We start from the raw sequence: 21660 nt of genomic DNA on the forward strand, positions 1-21660 counted from the left end.
TGGTGGTGAGGATGAGATGTAATCAAAATGGAGAACAGCGTTTGACTGTAAACTATTGAACTCATGGAATCTGAAGGCTGTAAAGTGTCTATTTGGAAATTAAGATGTTGATCCTTTAGTTTATGTTGTGCTTTGCTGAAACAGACCAGCTAATGGATCCTTGGCCATGCCCAAACCATTTTCTACATTCTCCCTTCACCCTTTCTCCTTGTTCCCAGAACAACAGTACAGTTCCCTTTGTCTTTGCTTCTCACCTGTCAATGTGCTGAAGCAATCCTCTGCCATATCCACTACCTCCAGCGAGATGCCTCTGCCAAACACGTTCCCCTCCATTCTCTTGTCAGTACTCTGCTTGGATTGTTGCCTCCATGACACTCTGCTGTACTCCTTTGTCATTCCTCAAACTTGCTGACACTTGCCCTTTTACCTCTTCCCGCCTCACTTAATTTTCCACTGCTATCCAGAACACCTATTTTGCAATGAGATCACTCCTTTACTGCCACTAGAACTTTTTTTTGTCTGTTACCTCATCGTCTTCTACTTTTCCCTCCTCTGCCTTTTTTAACAGCATAAATACCATTGTTTGCCAGCCCTTTTCAGATCTGAAGAAAACTCCTGGACTGTTCCAAAGAAGAATCATATCAGACTCAAAGCATTAACTCTGTTTTTGTCTCCACAGAGACTGCCAGACCTGTTGAATTTCTCTAGAACTTACTCCTTTTATTTCAAATTTCTAGCTTCCACAGTACTTTGCTTTTATTATAGTAACTTTCAGCACTGAGTTCATAGGAAGAATGTACGAGTTCTGGTTGCAAAACTCAGCATAAAAATTAGAATTGAATTGATGGCTGACATGCACTGAGCTGGATCACCAGTGGGAGGAGCATGTGAATATTTAATATCCAGAACAAAAGAGGGTCATGTAATTGAGACACCCAAATGAGTCAGACCCTCAGGGTTTTATTCTTTATTTTGAAAAGCACCTCTCTCAGATTTCACCACATTGAACAGAAAAGTACAATTATTAGCTGGAGAGCGATGTCAAGATGCATTTTTGTCATTCCCGCTGATAGCAGGTTCTTGTGGTTATTGTCCTTTAACTTTTGACTGGTCGATTCGATGCCTGTCATCTGAAAACAATTCAAATTATTGGTTGATACAAATCTTCCTTTAGCACTAAAAGCAGTCTAATTAAATTATGCAATATAAATGAGTAAATAATTCATTTGCTACAAAGTGACCATATTAAAAGCAATAGCTGGTATAAATATGGAAATTCAGACTGATTAAACAACTTGCATATTTCAGATGCCTCATCCTGAACTTCTCAATAGTAAGACATTTGCAAGTCTTCTGTAGTATTAATTGAGTTTCTTAACTGCACTTTAGATTTTTATTACATTTTCAGCTTTATCAGCAAGTAGAAGAAATGGTTGGTTTAAACCTCAAATCAAAAGTCCCATCACTTTAGCAGTACAATTTTGTGTTCCTTCGCTCCTAGTCTGTTTAATGATTTATGTACATCCTGAAGGAAATGTTTATACATAACCATAGATACAAGATTATGTAAAGTCATTATGTTATTTAATGTTCTTATTGCAAATTACACTATATTGAGAAATACACTTCAGAGGTTGACTTTGCCGGGGTGCTGCCTGGACTGGAGGGCTTATCTTAGGAAGAGAGGTTAACTGAGCTCGGTCTCTTTTCATTGGAGAAAGGGAGGAGGAGAGGGGACCTGGTTGAGGTATACGGGATAGTGAGAGGCGTGGATAGAGTTGATAGCCAGAGACTATTTCCCAGGGCAGAAATGGCTAGCACGAGGGGTCATAGTTTTAAGCTGGTTGGTGGAAAGTATCGAGGGGATGTCAGAGGCAGGTTCTTTGCGCAGACAGTTGTGGGAGCATGGAATGCGTTGCCAGCAGCAGTTGTGGAAGCAAGGTCATTGGGGTCATTTAAGAGACTGCTGGACATGTATATGGTCACAGAAATTTGAGGGTGCATACATGAGGATCAATGGTCGGCACAACATTGTGGGCTGAAGGGCCTGTTCTGTGCTGTACTGTTCTATGTTCTATGTTCTATGTTCTATTCATCGAAAAAAGTTCTCGACTGGTCTTGATATCTCTTAACAGGTTTGATAAGCCTTTTATTTGAGTTCATGTTCCTGTTATGTTTTATGCCAGTCCAAGATTCAGTTTGCCCAAATTGGACCCCTTTTTTATGCACAGGTATTTATATGCCTGATATATAATACTTTTTTATTTAAAAATGTTTACTTTGCTAGGAAACTGACTATTGCAGACTAATTAAACAAGTTAATAGTTTCAGTGTTAAACCATTTACAGCGATTATATGAATGCAGTTACCCTCAGTTTGAGAATTGGACGTACTAAGTATATTTTATGAAACAACAGCTTGAATTTCAGTGATTCATGGAAGATAATTCGTGATGATGCAAAGGAATTATAGTGGAAACTTGAAACGTGATCAACCCAGTATAATTTCAAATATAACTTCCTAATTTTGTCTAATATTAGAAACAAGTGACAGTAGTTTCATTCAATCTGGACAAGGCATTTTGTTGAAAAACAGTTGTTTTTGAAAGAAAATTAAAGTCCAAGAGTCTAAAGTCTATTTCCCACTCATTTGTATTGTCATGTGATGTCTAGGAGTCCGAAGATGATAAAAGAAATTGCTTTTGAGGTGTGGTTCAGATGTAGAGCCCAAAGGACTTGGAGCTTTCTGGACGACTCATTTAAGTAGAAGCCTTTTTTTTAAACTTAGAATTGCCAATGTTGCAATTATAAACAGTCGAGAGAATTTTTAAATACAGGTTGAAGAAAGGCGTACAAAAATGTAATTTCTCCTGTCACAACAAATTTACTATTTTTTGCTTTTTTTCTTTAAAACATTGCTTTTTATGGAAGGACACAATACATGCTCAGTTTCGACCAAGTAGCATTGTAGAACATTTTAAGAACACCCCTAGCTTTGATGAGGGCTGCTTGCAGGAAAACCACCGGTTCTAGTAGAAAGCCACTGTACAATCAACCTCTAACTGACTTCAAAATGTCCCAATAAAATTGCTATTTCCACTAAATTAGAGAGAGTCCCCTTTTTTTTGCTGTTGTGGTAAGTTTCAAAGCATGTACTGAATATTTGCAAGATATTCAGAGGTGTTATTTACTAAATTAACAGCTGCCAAATTTGATATTTCAGCACATTATGTTGACATCATGCACTTTTCGTTTAAATTGCATTTAACTTAATTTTTCAAATAATAATTTTCTAATTGTACGTTATGATCTCCTGAATCCTATCCACTCACTCTATTTGGCTCCATTTTTTGTGTGCCAATAGAAGTTGGGCTCTGCTGGTTATCATACTTACCCAGCCAGACCTGCAGCAGTAAATTGTGCGGCAGTTATGAACCCACACAATTTTGGTAGTAAAAATGTGTTTCCCAGATCTTTTCCAGACTATAAATAGTTCATTATGCTGAAATGTAGTGGGTAATCAGTTCCTGTTTTCTCTTAAACAGATTAACTGGATATCTTTGTTTTTAAAGTGAAGGTGCACAGGTTACGGACCAAGATCCATAATGTCATTAAGAGTAGGCAAGTCAGTAATTAGTTGTGATGTAACGCTGTGTTTTTGGTATTTTTTTCAGTATAGGCATTCGAGAATCAACCAGAGAGCAGGCTATCTGTACTCTTGAATTGATTGTGAGATAGGTTAATTAATGACCTCGTGATAGAGATGCCCCTAGTACCAGTGACCATAATCTGATTACATTCAGCTTGAGAAAGAGAAGAGTGGATCCAAGATCACTGTGTTAAACTTAAATAAGGGTAATTATGAGACATGAAAGCACCAGCTAACTAAAATGAGCTGGCAAAATTCGATTAAGGGATAGGTCAACAGAGGTGCATTATCAGATATTTAAGAGGAAATTTTAGAATATGCATAACAGATACATTCCAACAAGGAAGAGAAATTCCAGAGGGTGAGCCCACCAAACATAGTTAACTTTAAAAAGAAGAGTTCATGATACTATTAAGCTTTAAAAGAAGCATGTAATTACACAAAGATTTAATACCAAGATGAAGTTTTCTTTCTGTCTCACACAGGGTGTCTTGAGTCTTTGGAATTCTCTTCCACAAAGGGCAGTGGAAACAGACTACTTGAATATTTTTAAGGTAGAAAGAAACAGATTCTTGATAAGCAAGGGGACAGTAGGCTATTGGAGGTGGATGGGAGGGAATGTGCAATATTCAGATCATCTGTGATCATTTTGAATGGCAGAGCAGGATTGAGGGACAGTCAGGGCTATTCCTGTCTCTACTTTGTGGGTAACAGGTGATTGTGATGCACTCCTTAAAATGGCTGCAAGTATTCTGCTTATTGACACTGATTTTATTTTTTACCCCTCTGTCTGATGAAATTTTGCCTATCTTTATAAAAGTTATGAGTAATCGTTTATTTGCTGAACCTAACAGAATATTTGAACTGATTTATAATTCTGTGACATAGTTATTAATGTAGGGATTCTTTGGCATTAACTTCACCTATCAATTCAGTTCCCTTAATAAGTTTTTGAAACCTGTAACTCAAGACCATACGACTGTAAGGCCTCTTGGCCCATCAACTCGGGTCTGCCATTTGATCACAGCTGATGGGTTTTTCAGCCCCATTCTCCTGCCTTCTTCCTTAACTTTTCTTCACCTTATTAATCGAGAACATATCCCTGTCTATCTGAAATAGACTCATTGACTTGCCCTCTATAGCCTTCTTGGGAAAAACATTCACCACCTTCTGGCTGAAAACGTTCCTCCTCACTCAATTCTGAAGGGTTGTCCCATCTCTCTGAGGCTTTGCCCTCCGTTTCTAATCTCGCCTTCTACATCATCATGTCCACTCTGTCCAAGCCTTTCAGTATTCTGTATGTTTCATTGAGATTTCCCTTATCCATCCAAACTCCCATTGAGTACAGGCCCAGAGTCCTCCACCTCTCCAGGTATGACATCCCTTAATTCTCAGGATTATTCTTGTGAACCTCCTCTGGATTCTCTCCAAGATGAGGCCTAAAACTGTTCACAATATTCCAAATTTAATCATCAGAATTCAGCAAAGTGAGCAAAACAAAATAATGGCTGCTTGAATCTAATTCAGATTTTTAATTGAAGTTTCTGAATGTAGCATTTTATTGTCTTAGTGATTGTGTCCAGCAACTTGTACAAGTTGCAGGAAACTGCATGGCTAAAAGATTCAAAAGCTGGATAATTATATGAAGTTCAGCTTTCGAAATCAAAACTTGTTCAAATTAGGATAAGGACATTTTGGCACATTTGCAGGTACTGAGGATTTTGAAATATGTGTAACCTGGATGTTTTTTCAGCACAAGTGGATTTAAATTGTTACTTTATCATATATTTTCCTTCCTGCATATCTGAAAATGCACTCATTATAAAAAGAAATTTGATTCATATGTTTAGTAGTTTTATATTCTAAAATTACGTAACCATTTGCAATGATTTCATAGTGCTCTAAAATATATTTATTTTGAGATCATAATTGATTGCTGTCAACATGCTAAATGCAAAATTGACCTTATCATTATTCTGTGTCAGTATGTGTGAAAGTAAATCTGTAGTGACTGCAATAAATGCTATAAATAAGTTTGTTAGAGTCCATCTTCTAAAGCCATCTAAAGGGAAAAGTAATTCTCTGAAAGAGACAACACAAGATTTAAGTAGCAGTACATAGTGGAGAAGACTACGCAACCTTTTTATGGAAAAATGGATCACTGTTTGAAATATTTACCAGTTGCGGTGTGACATAGGTCCAGAGTTCACTTGCAGATACGGACAGTTGTTGAGCTACAAACAGAGCTGAATGTTTCCTGGACTATTGTGTGACTGTCAAAATAACATAAATTTTTCATATATAGAGAAACAGTCTTCTCTCAGGTCCTTCGAGAGTGTAGTCAGAATAATGTATGTCACTAATTCCATTATAATATACTGTAGTAAAGTATTCGAGCTCCTCAACTGCTGAAATATCAGAGCATTGTAAACTTTGGTCTCAAAAGCTCAATTTCTAGTTTTTAGTGTTTCAGTTTAGCTTAGTCATACTGAATAATTGTGTTAGATTGGCATATTTGATAGAACACTCATCCCACAGTCAGCAGATCATAGATTCTAAACCTTTTACCAAGATTTTTAACATACATCAAGTCTGACAGCCTAATGATGTTTCTTCGTACAAGCCATTAAAGTCAGGTTGTCTCTCTATATTCTCATGAATATTAAGGAGCCGCAAAGTAAGAATGACCTCATGTATTGGTCACTTTTTCCACGCAACAGTTGACAGTTCAACTCAACAGTGTTTGTGAGATCCGACTATAAAACAGGCAAATGGCTGTCCACTTTGTCTTCATAATAAGTTACTGACTTTTAAAATAATTGTGTGTGAAACATCTTAGAGATGATGTTAGGTTTGATGAACTGCTTCATAAATGTATTTTTTTTAACCTGGCAGGTCAGTTTGGGTTTTTTGCAATCACTGTGTTTGTGATTTTGATAAGTCCACCATGACTATTGCTGTTAATTGCAGAACCAGCCATGAGAAATTAGAGAAGCTAAGAGCACCTCCTCCCAGTTGATTTTAGTGTACTTCCAAGAATTGGCCCCTTGCTTATTACCTCCTTAAATTGGCATTGTTGACATTATGCTGCCAGGTGTGGAACTCTGAGTGTGGACCATTGTCCAGGGACTACTTTGGCACAAATATGTTTCATTCTGACTACATTTGGATATAAGGAGCTTTTATTTTGTAAGTATTTGTAATCAGCCTATTTGAGCTTATTTGGATACACCTCTGACACCTTCTAGTCTAGGAGACACAATATGATTGTACCATAAGACGTTCTCCTACAAGAAGCTTCATATGCTAATCACAGAATAGGGTATCAATTTATGAACTGATTTCACAGAACTGTATGATTGCTTTTTGTTCAGATGCCCTTTCAGTCTGATCTCTTTAGTTCTGATAGCATGCAAATTTGAAGTGCTGCAATCATAAGCACTTTGTGTCTTAGTTGCCTGTTGCCATGCATGTATTCAGCAAATTCAGATGGAGATACAAGCTTACCAAGAATGCAGTTGTAATAAGAACATACTTGATTGTGGCAAAATTACAGCAGTACTGAAGTCGTTTACAAACGATATGCAGTGGTTAAGTATCACCCATGTGTATTCTTTCGGTACACGTAGGTTTCAAATACAGTGCATACAAGTATGTACTGTTCTTCAGAGCTAGCAAGAACTATAGATGCTGGAGTCAGAGATAACACAGTGTGGAGCTGGAGGAACACAACAGGCCAGGCAGCATCAGAGGAGCAGGAAAGCTGACATTTCGGGTCAGGACGCTTCTTCAGAAATGGGGATGGGGAAGGGAGCTCGGAAATAACTAGTGAGAAGAGGGAAAGTAGGTGGGATGGTGATAGGTGAGTGCATGTAGGGAGTGGTGAGGATTGGTCAGTGAGGTTTGAAGGGTGGATAGGTGGGAGAGAAGATAGACAGGTTGTGTCAGGTCAAGGAGGCAGGATGAGAGGGAGGGTTGATCTTGGGATGAAGCTGGGAGTGGGGAAATTTCGAAACTGGTAAAATCCACGTTTAGGCCATCGGACTGTAGGCTCCTGAGACAGAATATGAGGTGCTGCTCCTCCAGATTGTGGTTGGCATAATTTCTTCACGTCTAGAGCTTAACTTTGCAATGACTTCCACTTTGCAGTTTTGTTATGGGTTTTATGCAAAGAGTGGCTTAGTGAGCACTTCTCACGAATATCATCCATCACAAAGTGCTTTACAGGCAATAAGATATCTTCCAAGGTGTAGTCACCATTATGATATAAGATATACAGCAGCAATTTACACACAACAAACTCTCAGAAGCAGATCAGTTGGCCAGGTAATCTTTTTGGTGATAATGGTTTTAGATAAATATTGGCCAGAAGATGAGAGAGAACTCGCCTGCATTTCAAACAAATGCGATGTGATCTTTTATGCGCCCACTAGAGCAAGTAAATAGGATCTTCCTTGAGGAGCAACTCCAACAATGCACGACCCCCTCAGTACTGCATTGAAGTATTACTGTCGAGTTTTTTTTGTGTTCATGTAACTGAATGTTTCTTCAGTAAAGCATAATCTGAGGTTATACTGCATCTTCCTCTTGAGCTCTTAGACTAAAGGCAGGCCTTTGGCTTATATGGCTAAATCACAGCTAAATGCTATACTTTTGTGTTACGGGAAGCAAGAGGAGGCTGGCCCCAAGTCTAGCTGAGCAAAAAGGGAATTGAACCCTGTGCTGTTAATCATCCAGCCAACCAAGCCAAGTAGCTTTTTGTTTTTTAAAAATAACCTCCCCTGGCATACATACTATAGACTTCTGAATCTTTTTTCAACATATACCGTGATATATAAAATTCAAAGCTAATGTTTTAATTTGCAAAAGAATATTATCAGGATGTGAGTTGCCCTTTGAAAAACTTCAGGAACCAGGTTAAGGTAACGTGTTAGTACTTGGATTTGTAAGGGTTAAAATGAAGGAGGGAGGGAGCTCTTGAAATAACGCAGTTCATCAGACACATTGGCTGAGCTAGCACTGATCTGGACATGCAGACAAATCAAGCCAGGAAAGGGGTGTAAATTGACCTGAGGCGAGTGATGTCACCTCCATTCATGAGGAGCATGAATAATTCAACAACGGACAAGTAGCACCAGGCAGCAGCATTTTGTATAACAGCCGAACCGATGTGGTTTTTTTGTGTGTGAGCAACAAGACTGGAAAAACAGCCACAATATAGCAATGATCGAAGTGAACCTGACTGGTTGCCTACAGTGTCGAATTTTTTATTCAAAACAAGCTTTGACTCCTTTAATTCTAGTCTTGTGATGGTTGTGGAGGTGAGTATCCTCCCACCTCCTCACAGGCCCTGAATGTATGAATGAAGCTCTAGGTGCTTGTCAGTGTGGTGCAGTCCTTAATGGCTTCCAGGTTAGTTCTGCTGTTTGGACAATTTGTTTTTATATATTTATTCACTGTCCTGTTGATAATGAAAAGATCCTGAGAAGATTTCTGTTGTTGCATTTGTTTCATGATAAGCAGAAGATGGAACTGTTAGAATTCAATGGGAGTGCATATGCTTTAATGGCTGCTTTGACCAGACATGTCTGTTCGAGCGATTTAATTCTAAGCTCTCTAGAATGGGTGAGGATTGTCGGGGGAGGGGGGGAGCACAGTTAGAAAAGCATCCTTATAATCTTGAGGCTTAGTTACATCTTTGTTTCCCTTTGCTTGCACTTAGTTGATTTATTTGTGATACCACATTGATGTTTTCAAAAAAAAATTTTAAATACCTGGCCCTCAAAAGAAAACGAATTCTGAATGCGTCACAGAGTGGGTGCAGGGTCTGACTGGCATCATGTATTGTAGTCGGAGTCAATACCGCATGTGATGTAGAGTATTGTCCATATGTCTCCTCAGAGTGTAGCGTAACATGTAATCCCAAGAGACAAAATAACATTGTCAGTTCAGAATGTTATAATGGGTCACTGCAGAGGTATCAGAGCAATTTCTCTAAGTGTGTATGTGTGTGGGTGTTGTAGTTTTTAGTTCCATCTGTTAATCTCCTATTTGGCAGTGTGGCCCCTGGACTTAACCCTTGGATGTCTACATAAGCATCATTTTGAATCATTTTAAGCAGGCTTATCCATACGTTAATTTTAAGAATTATTTGCAGGATTTTTGCTTGTGCAACAATTTTTAAACAAACCTTCCTAATTGAAGTTAAAGTGATAAATTAATTATGTGAGGCAGTTCCTCTTGAACTGGCCTGTAAAATGGTGATTGGGTTTGACTGCCATTGCCGCCTGTCAGTTTATCATTCACCCCATCCATCAGTACATCACTATTGATCTTTCTCTGCTGACGTGTGCATCCTTTCCTTGATCCTATTGAAGCTTGCCAGCCAGAATAACATTTTGTATGATCGTTTGAGCATGTAGCTTCTTTCCTTCTGATAGTGAACTGGAATCCACGCTGGAGCCTAAATGGATACATTTCATGGCTCTAACTGGCAAGACAGTCATGGTTGCTCCAGCTTAAAGCAATCCTTTATAATGGGATGCATAGTGAGAAAGCTGTGATTGTAATAGCTTCTAGTGCGTATCAGTGTCTAAATTGAGCAGTTACCAAAATGCTTGTATGTCACTATTGATTCACAGATGTTTGACAGCAAGACTGATCATTCATAGCCCATCTTTTTTATAAATACATAGAAAATCAATTTGAGCAGAAAATGGCAGCCTTAAGGTGCATTCTGGGAGATCATGAGAGAGGGATGCATAGTACTGTTACATTTGGGAAGTTAAACTCCTAGTGATGATGCTGCTGCTTTCTTACTATTAATGTTTACTACCTGTCTGAGACTTCACACCAGCAGAAAATATGTTTGATCTCTAGAAATTAAGTTGAACTTTAGCGCTCAGAGAGGGACCCTGTTCATATGCCATAGAACGTTGACCTGGGGCTAAGAAGTAAGTGATTCATATCTTTAAGCTACTTTCAGTATTCAGTTAAACTTGATAATTTTTTAGAAAAAAAAATTTGAACCATGAGAATTTTAATATATGTATTGTAGTTGTGATATTTTGAAGTGTGTTGTCCACTTTGTTGAACTTTTAATGTTTGATGGGCACACACCGAACACAATTGTTTCAATTTAATGTTTGGAGGTAGTTCCTGTTCAGTTTCTTTCATCAGGGCAAGAATACTTCATAGTTGGTTAAATCTTTGGGTTGTATACTTTTTCTTCCATAAATGATGGAGTAAAATAATCCTTTACTTTAAGATAATTCTCTTTCAATTTATTATACCTTGTAAAGTGTGAAAATAAATCTTAAAGCATAAACAGTTTAAACAGAATACAACGCCCCCTTCAACCGCACATTGCAGTTAAGCTTTACTTGCAAACGGAAGGTAGACAGAGTGTTGTGATCCTGATTTTTGTCCACTTCAGCATATTTCTGTACAAATGTTGAATAATTAGATGTAGAATCTTCCATTGATGACCATTCTGCAAGCCTTCGTCCTTGACTGCCATCCCAAATAGACTGAAATACAGGATTTGACTTCTGATAGTATTGTTGTGGGAATAATGCTATTTTTTTCCTGAGTCTAGTCTGTCCTCTAAAAGAAGTTACTGAAGGCTAAGAGATAGTACGAACTGCACATGCTGGAGCAGGAGGAACACAGCAGGCTAGGCAGCATCAGAGGAACAGGAAAGTTGACATTTCGGGTCAGGACCCTTCTTCAGAAGAGTTATTTGAAAGGCTATTAGAATATTGTACATAATATGATCACTGTTATTTCTGTGCAATGATATCTTAGACTTTTGAACTAATCAAGTTTAAGAATGGCGTGAAGTGGAACCCCTTCCATTTCGGGTTTTTGGTGTCAATTTGAAATATTTTTCTGCCAAGTCTGGCAGAGTTACATGCAAAGGAATACACCTTCTCTATTTCCCGACCTGAGAACTGCATGCTGCAACATCTTCATTTACCATTTCAACCAGTCGTTTATGAGTGCAAATGGCCATTTATTAGTTGTTTTTAATTTTACAAAATGGTTCAGCAGCATTTTTGTCATTGATTACAGTTTCCAAAAACTGGAAATTAGAGTCAGTTCTTCCTTTGCTGAATATTTCTGAATTTATTAATAGCATTTTTGATTTGGAAGCTAATTTTATGCATTCCAAGCAATCACTGTGGTCCTGCATTGGTTGGTGGAGGGCACCTTGCAGTAGCTACCCTGATCAAATTTTTTTTCCATATTTTTATCATAATTACGATACAAAAAGTTGGCAAGGCTTTTGGGACTTTCTAAATGTCTGGCCCAAAGATCTATCTCCTTAACCAATTAAATTTAAGGAGCGAGAATCACCGTTAAAGAGGGAGAAGAAAATAAGGTAACAAAGTGTGGAGCTGGATGAACACAGCAGGCCAAGCAGCATCTCAGGAGCACAAAAGTTGACATTTTGGGCCTAAATCCTTCATCAGAGAGGGGGATGGGGAGAGGGTTCTGAAATAAATAGGGAGAGAGGGGGAGGTGGACCGAAGATGGAGAGAGGAGAAAATAGGTGTAGAGGAGTGTATAGGTGGGGAGGGTATAGGTCAGTCTGGGGAGGACAGACAGGTCAAGGTGGGGGGTGGGATGAGGTTAATAGGTAGGAAATGGAGGTGCGGCTCGAGGTGGGAGGAGGGGGGGATAGGTGAGAGGAAGAACAGGTTGGGGAGGCGGGGACGAGCTGGGCTGTTTTTGGGATGCAGTGGGGGTGGGGGAGATTTAGAAGCTTGTGAAGTCCACATTGATACCATTGGACTGCAGAGTTCCCAAGCGGAATATGAATTGCTGTTCCTGCAACCTTCGGATGGCATCATTGTGGCATTGCAGGAGGCCCATGATGGACATGTCGTCTAAGGAATGGGAGGGGGAGTTAAAATGGTTTGCGACTGGGAGGTGCAGTTGTTTATTGCGAACCGAGCGGAGGTGTTCTGCAAAGCGGTCCCAAACCTCCGCTTGGTTTCCCCAATGTAGAGGAGGCCACATCTGGTGCAGTGGATACAACATACTACATTGGCAGATGCAGTATACTGTATCCACTGCACCCAGTGTGGCTTCCTCTACATTGGGGAAACCAAGCAGTGGCTTGGGGACCTCTTTGCAGAAGATGTCCGCTCAGTTCGCAATAAACAACTGCACCTCGCAGTCGTGAACCATTTTAACTCCCCCTCCCATTCCTTAGACGACATATCCATCATGGGCCTCCTGCAGTGCCACAATGATGCCACCCGAAGGTTTCAGGAACAGCAACTCATATTCCGCTTGGGAACCCTGCAGTCCAATGGTATCAATGTGGACTTCACAGGCTTGTAAATCTCCCCCTCCCCAACTGCATCCCAAAACCAGCCCAGCCCGTCCCCACCTCCCTAACCTGTTCTTCCTCTCACCTATCCCGTCCTCCTCCCACCTCAAGCCGCACCACCATTTCCTACCTACTAACCTCATCCCGCCTCCTTGATCTGTCCGTCCTTCCCAGACTGACCTATGCCCTCCCCACCTATACACTCCTCTACACCTATCTTCTCCTCTATCCATCTTCGGTCTGCCTCCCCCTCTCTCCCTATTTATTTCAGAACCCTTTCCCCATCCCCCTCTCTGATGAAGGGTCTAGGCCCGAAACATCAACTTTTGTGCTCCTGAGATGCTGTTTGGCCCGCTGTGTTCATCTAGCGTCACGCTTTGTTATCTTGGATTCTCCAGCATCTGCAGTCCTCATTATCTCTGAGAAGAAAATACGGTGACTGAAACTAAAATTAGATACAGAAGAAGTATGATCAAGAGAGGAGAAAAATGAAAAGTAAGAAAAAAACACTAAAAATTTCAAGGAACAGTGTCAGGAATGCCATTTCACTGTGTCATTGTTCTCTTTCTGACCCTCCCAAGAGTGAGTCAGTCTTCATTAACAAAGCCGTTATGACCAGAACTAAAACCTTTTCCAAATACAGCATAATTCATTGATATTATTGGTGTAAATTGTGCAATTCTATGATCCAAATATACTAGTATTTGCCAATTGATTATTGTGTTCAACCAGTCAAAACATCCACAAGTGTGGATGTCATGTCTAAAATGTTTACCAGTAAAAACTGGTTCTAGGCATCTTTCATTAGAATGACTTTGAATAAAATGGCCATAAGAAGAGAAAAGAATCTGATCCTAAAAGTCAGTTTTAAAATTACTTGTTCTGCCATAACGTTGCATATTGAGACCAAATGTTGTCGAAGCAGAACAGAGTAAAGGCCAAAGGTAATTAGACCAAGGGCATGTAGACATAATCCAGTTTTCATTTTAAAGTCATGCATTCAGACCCTGTTGTCTTATTTTGATTATACATTAAATTAACTTATTGTTGTAAATACAGCTACCGTCTGTGCTGCCCCTGCAATGCCTTCATTGGAAAAAGGGTGTAATTACATTGTGATAACTTTACTAGATTTCTGTTACAACTGTGGATGCAAAATCTAGAGGAATTAAGGCTAAAATGATATTAATTGACTACAGGCAGGTAATGTATGGAAATGTTTTTTGGAATGTAGTGATACAGATTCAACAGATGTCCGCATAACAAGACTTACATAAGCTTGCAGACGGTAATCAATTGTACCAATTATTTGACAGACATCTCAAATGAAACCTGTTCCTTCTCCTCTGAGCCTACATGGAAACTTTATTTGCTTGCTGATTTTTTTCATTTTATGTAATGTCATTTGTAATTTATCTAAAAACACTACATTCTAATCTAACCCTTTATTTCACTTGCTTTCTGAATGGGACAAAGCATCGTCAGATTATGTAACCCAACTGAATTAGAGGCTATGCACATTTTTAATAATGTATCAGGGTATTAATTTCCTCATGCGTGACATCACTATTACTGTTGCATAGTTAAAAAGGGAGAAGAAACAGACACAAGGAAGCACAAAACCAAAATTCATCTTGTTACAAGCCATGCAGCAAAAGCATTTTGGGAGTTCTGTCAATGACCTTCAAGATACTAACAATATAGTGCCAAACCATATTGATTAGAAAGCTCTATTCCTAATTCCCAATTCCTAATTGGTAATGAATATTTGATGATTGCAATTGCTGAGCACCAGAATGCTACATGAGAGAAATTGTTGGGGTTGCCTTTCCTGACCATTAAGCAAAGACTGTTTTTGGAAAGTGTATTTGTTTATCTAATAAGATTTTGGTTAGACTCATGTTATATTTTGAAATCATTTCACCTGCCTTTCTCAATAGCTAGCCCTTCTTTTAAAAAAAAACACTCAAATTTACCCGTGACAATTAAAGAATGCAAAGTCATGTATGTGTGGAACTGCAGGAGATGGGAGAGATACTAAACAAGTATTTTGCATCAGTGTTTGCTGTGGAGAAGGATATGGAAGACATAGTACGTGGGGAGATAAATAGCGAATTCTTGAAAAATGTCCATATTACAAAGAAAGTGGTGCTGGACATCTTAAAACACATAAAGATGGACAAATCCCTGGGACCTGATCAGCTGTTCCCTAGAACTCTGTGGGAAGCTAGGGAAGTGATTACTGGGCCCCTTGCTGACATTTTGTATCATTGATAGCCACAGGCGAGGTGCTGGAAGACTGGAAGTTGGCTGACGATGGGCCACTATTTAAGAAAGTTGGTAAGGAGAATCCAGGGAACCATAGACCAGTGAACCTGACATTGGTAGTGGGCAAGTTGTTGGAGGGACCCCTGATGGACAGGATTTACATGCATTTGGAAGGACAAGGACTAATTAGGGATAGTCAACATGATTTTGTGCATGGGAAATTGTGTCTCACTAGCTTCATTGAGTTTTTTGAAGAAGTAACGAAGAGGATTAGTGAAGGCAGAGCAGTGGACATGATCTATAATGGATGTCAGTAAGGCATTCAACAAGGTTCCTGATGGTAGACTGGTCAGCAAGGTTGGATCACATGCAGTACACTGAGAACTAGCCATTTGGTTACAGAAGTGGCTCAAAGGTAGAAGACAGAGTGGTGGTGGATGGTTGCTTTTAGGACTAGAGGCCTGTGAACAGCTATGTGCCACAAGGACTGGTGCTGGGTCCACTGCTTTTCATCATTGAAATAAATGATTTGGAGATGAACATATGAGGCATAGTTAGTAAGTTTGCAGATGACACCAAAATTGGAGGTGTAGTGGACAGCGAAGAAGGTTACCTCGAGAGTATAACAAGATCTTGATCAAATGGACCAACAGGCCGAGGATTGGCAGATGGAGTTTAATTTAGATAAATGTGAGGTTCTGCATTTTGGAAAGGCAAATCAGGGCAGGACTTATACACTAATGGTAGGGACCCGGGGAACATTACTGAACCAAGTGACCTTGTTGTGCAGGCTCATAGTTCCTTGAAAGTGAGGCCGCAAATGGATGGATAGTGGAAAAGGCATTTGGTATACTTATCTTTATTGATCAGTGTATTAAGAACAGGAGTTGGGGAGTTATGTTGCGCTATACAGGACATTGGTTATGCCGTTCTTGAAATACTGTGTGCAATTCTGGTCTACCTCCTATAGCAAAGATGATGTCAAACTTGAAAGGGTTCAGAAAAGATTTAGAAAGATGCTGCCAGGGTTGGAAGGTTTGAACTATAGGGAGAGGCTGAACAGGCTGGGGCTATTTTTCCTGGACTGTCAGAGGCAGAGGGATGACCTTGTTGAGGTTTATAAAATCATGGAAACCATGGATTGGCTGAATAGCCAAGGTCTTTTTCCCAGGGTGAGGGAGTCCAAAACTAGACGGCATAGGTTTAAGGTAAGAGGGGAAAGATTTAAAAGGAACCTAAGGGGCAACATTTTCACAGTGTGGTGCGTGTATGGAATGAGCTGCCAGAGGAAGTGGTGGAGGCTGGTACAATTGCAACATTTAAGAAGCACCTGGATGAGTATTTGAATAGGAAGCGCTTGGAGGGATATGGACCAAATGCTGCCAAATGGAACTAGATTTGTTTTAGATATCTGGTCGGCGTAGATGAGTTGGACTGAAGGGTCTGTTTCTGTGCCGCACATCTCTATGACTCTAAGTGCTCCCCTGATCTTCCCCCTATCAAAGTGCAGCATATCATATTTATTTAAAATTAAACTCCATCTGTCACTCCTCGGCTCGTTTGTTCAAGGTCTCTTTGTACTCTGAGGTAACTTTCTTTGCCGTCCATTTACAACACCAATTTTGCTGTCAACTGCAAGCGTACTAACCATACCTCTTAGATTCACTTCCAAATTATTCTATCAATGACAAGAAGCAGTGGACCCAGCACGGACTCTTGCAGCACACGGTTGGTAATGTTTCCAGTACAAAAAAGCAACCATTTACCACCACACTGTTTCCAACCTTTGAGCCAGTTCTGTATCCAGATGATTAGGTTTCCCAAGTGATCTGACTTTGTTAACCAGCCTACCATGAGAAACCTTGTCGAACGCCTTACTGATGTCCATAGAGACAGTATCTGCCAGTTTGCCTTTATCAATCCTCTTCACTGCTTCTTCAAAACTCCACCAAGTTAGTGAGACACAAGGTCTCACACACAAAGCCATATTGACTACCCCTAATCAGTGCTTGCCTTTCCAAATACTTGTAAATCCAGTCCATCAGGATTCCCTCTAACAATTCGCCCACCACCACTCACCAGTCTATAGTTCCTTGTCTTTTCCTTACAACATTTCTTAACTAGTGGCACCATGTTAACCAACCTTCAGTCTTCGGACACCTTACCTGTGGCTATCAATAATACAAAATATCTCAGCAAGGAGCCCAACAATCACTTCCCAAGCTTTCCACAGAGTTCTCGAGTACACCTGACCAGGTCCCAGGGATTTATCTACATTTATGCATTTTTAGCCATCCAGCACTACCTCCTATAATATGGACATTTTTCGAAATGTTGCTATTTATTCTCCCACGTTCTGTACCTGCCATATCCTTCTCCACAGTAAAGACTGATGCAAAATACTCATTTCATATCTCCCCCATCCCGTGCAGTTCCACACATGTCAGCCTTTGCTGATCTTTAAGCGGCCTTATTCGCTCCCTAGTTATCCTTTTGTCCTTAATGTATTTGTAGGATCCCTTTGGATTCTCCTTAGCCCTATTTGCCAAAGCTATCTCATGTCCCCTTTTCCCCTTCTGATTTCCCTCTTAACTATATTCCTACTGCCTTTATACTCATCTGGGGATTCACTTGATCTCTGTTGTCTATATGTGACATATGCTTCCTTCTTTTTCTTGACCAATACCTCAATTTTTCCAGTTGTCCCGCATTCCCTACACCTATCAGCCTCGCCGTTCCATCTGATAGGAACGTATAACCTCTAGACTCATTGTCTCATTTTTTTTGAAGGCTTCCCATTTTCCAGCCATCCCTTTACCTGCAAACATCCACCTCCAATCAACTTTTGAAAATTCTTGCTTAATAACATCAATATTGGCCTTACTCCAATTTAGAACATCAGTTTTTGGATCCAATCTACCCTTTTCCGTCACTATTTTAAAACTAATAGAATTATGTTTACTGGCCCCAAAGTGACACCCTCTGATACCCCGGTATCCTCCCCTGCCTTATTTCCCAAGTGTGGATCAAGGTTTGCACATTCTCTAGTAGGTACATCAACATTCTGAATCAGAACATTTTCTTTGTCACATTTAACAAATTTCTGCCCATCCAGCCCCTTAACACTACGGCAGTCCCAGTCTATGTTTAGAAAGTTAAAATCCCCTACCATAACCACGGTTTTTTTTTAAATAGAAAACTGAGATCTCTACAAATTTAGTTCTCAATTTCCAGCTGACTATTGGGCTTGTCTAGCATAGAATCCCAATAAGGTAATCATCTCTTGCTTATTTCTCAGTTCCACCCAAATAACTTCCTTAGATGTATTCCCAAGAATATACTCCCTAAGTACAACTGTAATGTTATCCTGAATCAAATATGCCACCTTGCCTTGTCTCTTGCCCCCCACTTTCTATCCATCCCATAGCATTTATACCCTGCAACATTAAACTGCCAGTTTTGTTCATCCCTGAGCCACATGTTTGCAATTACAATGATATCCCAGTCCCACATTCCCAACCATGCCCCTGAGTTCATCTGCCTTTCTTGTTAAGCCTCTTGCATTGAAATAAATGCTTTTTAATTGATCAGTCCTACTTTGTTCTCTGCTTTGCTCCTGTCTGCGCTGACTGTTTGGCTTGCTCCTTTTCCTAACTGCACCAGTCTCAGACTGATCTCTTTCCTCATTGTCTCCCTGAATACCACCCCCTCTTGTTTTTTACTATGACTTCCTACTGGTCCCTCTCCCCTTTGACAATATTCTGCACCCACTCCAAAATATTCTTGATCCTGGCATCAGGGAGGTAACACACCACTCTGATGTCTCACTGTTGGCTGCAGAAAGGTTGGTCTGTGGCTCTGACTAGAGAGACCCCTATCACAATCAATCACTTGGAACCTGAAGTACCCTTCTTTACATTCGAGCCAGTACCTCAAACCTGGCTATCAGTGCTACATTCCCCTGAGAGTCCATCACCCCTTACGTTTTCCAAATCAGCATAAATGTTTCAGATGGGGATAGCCACAGGAGACTCCTGCATGACCTGCCTCCCCCTCCTAACTTTTGGTCGCCCATCTACCTCAGTATATCTGAGGTTTATCTCCTTACCTGCAACTGCCATCCATCACCCCTCCTAGCTCCTGTAAATTCCTCATTGCCTCTAACTACTGCTCCACCTGATCCTTGTAATCCGTAACGTACCAAATTACCAAACGTAATCATCAGCAACATGGAAACTCTCTTTAACCTCCCACATCCATTTCTTCATTTGATTCACTTCTCATGTGGTCACTTCTTGTCTGTCTTACTCCTTTTTAAATTGCTGTTGTTTTGATCTTGTTTTCTCCCCAATGTGCCAAAACAATGCAACAACTTATAAAAACAGTAAATACTGCTCCAAGAATTTGTGGAAATCAGACCTACCTCTGAAAATACCTCAAAAAAGGAGCAGCCATCACATCCACAATTTTCGCCAATCCTCCATCTTGAATTGCCCAGAATCCTTTGACTTTATGCACTTAATGGTAAGGTCTTGGGGAGTGTTGTTGAACAAGGAGACCTTGCACTGCAGGTTCATAGTTCCTTGAAAGGGGAGTTTCAGGTAGATGGTATCGTAAAGAAGGCATTTGGTATGCTTGCTTTATCGGTCAGGGCATGAGGATAGGAGTTGGGAAGTCATGTTGTGGCAGTACAGGACATTGATGAGGCTATTTTTGGAATGCTGCGTTCAGTTTTGGTCTCCCTGTTATAGGAAAGATGTTGTGAACTTGAAAGGGTTCTGGAAAATTTCCAAGGATGTTGCCAGGGTTGGAAAGCGTGAACTATAGGGAGAGGCTGAATAGACTGGGGATATTTTCCCGGACCATCGGGGGCTGAATAGAAGTTGACAAAATCATAAGCATGGGATAAGATTTAAAAGGACCCTAAAGATCCAACGTTTTCACGCAGAGGGTGGTGCATGTATGGAATGAACTCCCAGAGGAAGTGGTGGAGATGGTAAAAATACAATATTTAAAAGGCATCTGGATAGGTATATGAATAGGAAGAGTTTTGAGGTATGTGGGCCAGTTGCTGGCAAAGGCGACTAGATTAATTTAAGATGGCTCATCAGCATTCACGAGTTGGAATGAAGGGCCTGATTCCATGCTGTACATATGTATGATTCTAAATCAAAATCAGGTAATTTCCACCAATATGAATCACTTATTAATAAAATCTGGTGTTTCTTGAGCTGATGAAAGAGCCCTGCTTTCTGTTGAAAGATTTATTATATAAAACTATAATCGAATTGCCTTCAATTCTTATGCACATAAATCTTGAAATAAAACATCATTTTTCATGTCTCAAACCTTTTCTGTCTGAAGGTAAATCTGTGTGAAAAATGCTTGTTTTTGTGAACATGTCAATAGAAATGTGTGTTATTTTTGAAACAAATGGGTAACTAATGTCCTTATAATGTTATGGGGGCCACTTAAAATGAACCAGTAAATGCAGTGAAGCTCAGTTGCACCTTTACTGTTTAACTGTACTGATCCCACCTCTGTAGTTCACCTGAAACGAGCAATTAAAATACATAATTATTGATTTAAAATTCATTGTAGAAATAATACTTTATAGAATATACCTTTCCATCATAGGTTTTGAGTTGACAGAAATGGTCAAACTAATGGTGTGTCTCTACGGCTGACATAGAATATGCATTATTCCCATGAACTGCTAAGAACCAGTAATGTGCCAAAATAATAATAAACAGGGTGAGACATTGGCCTAGTGATATTGTTGTTAGACTATTAGTTCAGACTCATATTGTTGATTGCTGGAAAAACTCAACTCATTCACTAATGTCATTTAGAGAAGGAAAGAGCTGTACTTATCTGGTCTGGCTTAAATGTGATTCCAGATCCATAGCAATATGGTTGATTCTTAACTGCTGTCTGGACAGTTAGAGACATGCAATGTGTACTGGTCCAGCAAATGATGCCCATGAATGAATTTTTAGAACAAAAGCTTTGACTAGAAAGTGAATTTCCTCGACTAAGTAAATCTTTTAGTTATAGGATCAGGAGAGTGCATGTTTAAAAATCTTCCACTGTGATTGTAACTCCAAGAATAATTCTGATCCTTATGCCAGAATAGTGGGTAATAACTTGATTTTGTTTGTGAAATACATTGTAATTAAACAGGAAATATATACAGATGACCATACCAAAATTACTTAGCAAATCAACTCTCATGAAAGGATGTTCGAATGTAGCCAAGTTACTATTGAGGGTGATATTCAACTTGCTGCGTATGACAATCATACCTTTAAGAATCAATGGTTAGATGTCTTACAGCCAAGAAGAACTTGCATTGTGTAACTGCTACCAATAGTAGCTAAATCTTGCATCTTACTACTGGTATA

General features: G+C 39.7%; 1 protein-coding gene across 10 annotated transcripts in view; it reads left to right on the forward strand.

Moving 5' to 3' along the window:
* The window catches only part of gramd1ba (GRAM domain containing 1Ba), a 562055-nt gene that overhangs the window by 405485 nt on the left and 134910 nt on the right, over positions 1–21660 (forward strand). Inside the window, exon 1 of one of the 10 annotated variants that reach the window (XM_059639098.1) lies at positions 8667–8969. The exons of 8 other annotated variants lie outside the window; for them this stretch is intronic. Coding sequence is in view for 1 of the 2 variants with exons in the window: in XM_059639097.1 (XP_059495080.1) it covers positions 9050–9060 (11 nt within the window). In the remaining variant the exon portion in view is untranslated. Of the gene's footprint in view, positions 1–8666; positions 9061–21660 lie in introns of those variants that run through there. One more of the 10 variants, XM_059639097.1, reaches the window with a different exon arrangement.

This window comes from Stegostoma tigrinum, chromosome 32 (genome assembly GCF_030684315.1).
Source record: "Stegostoma tigrinum isolate sSteTig4 chromosome 32, sSteTig4.hap1, whole genome shotgun sequence".
Taxonomy (NCBI): domain Eukaryota; kingdom Metazoa; phylum Chordata; class Chondrichthyes; order Orectolobiformes; family Stegostomatidae; genus Stegostoma; species Stegostoma tigrinum.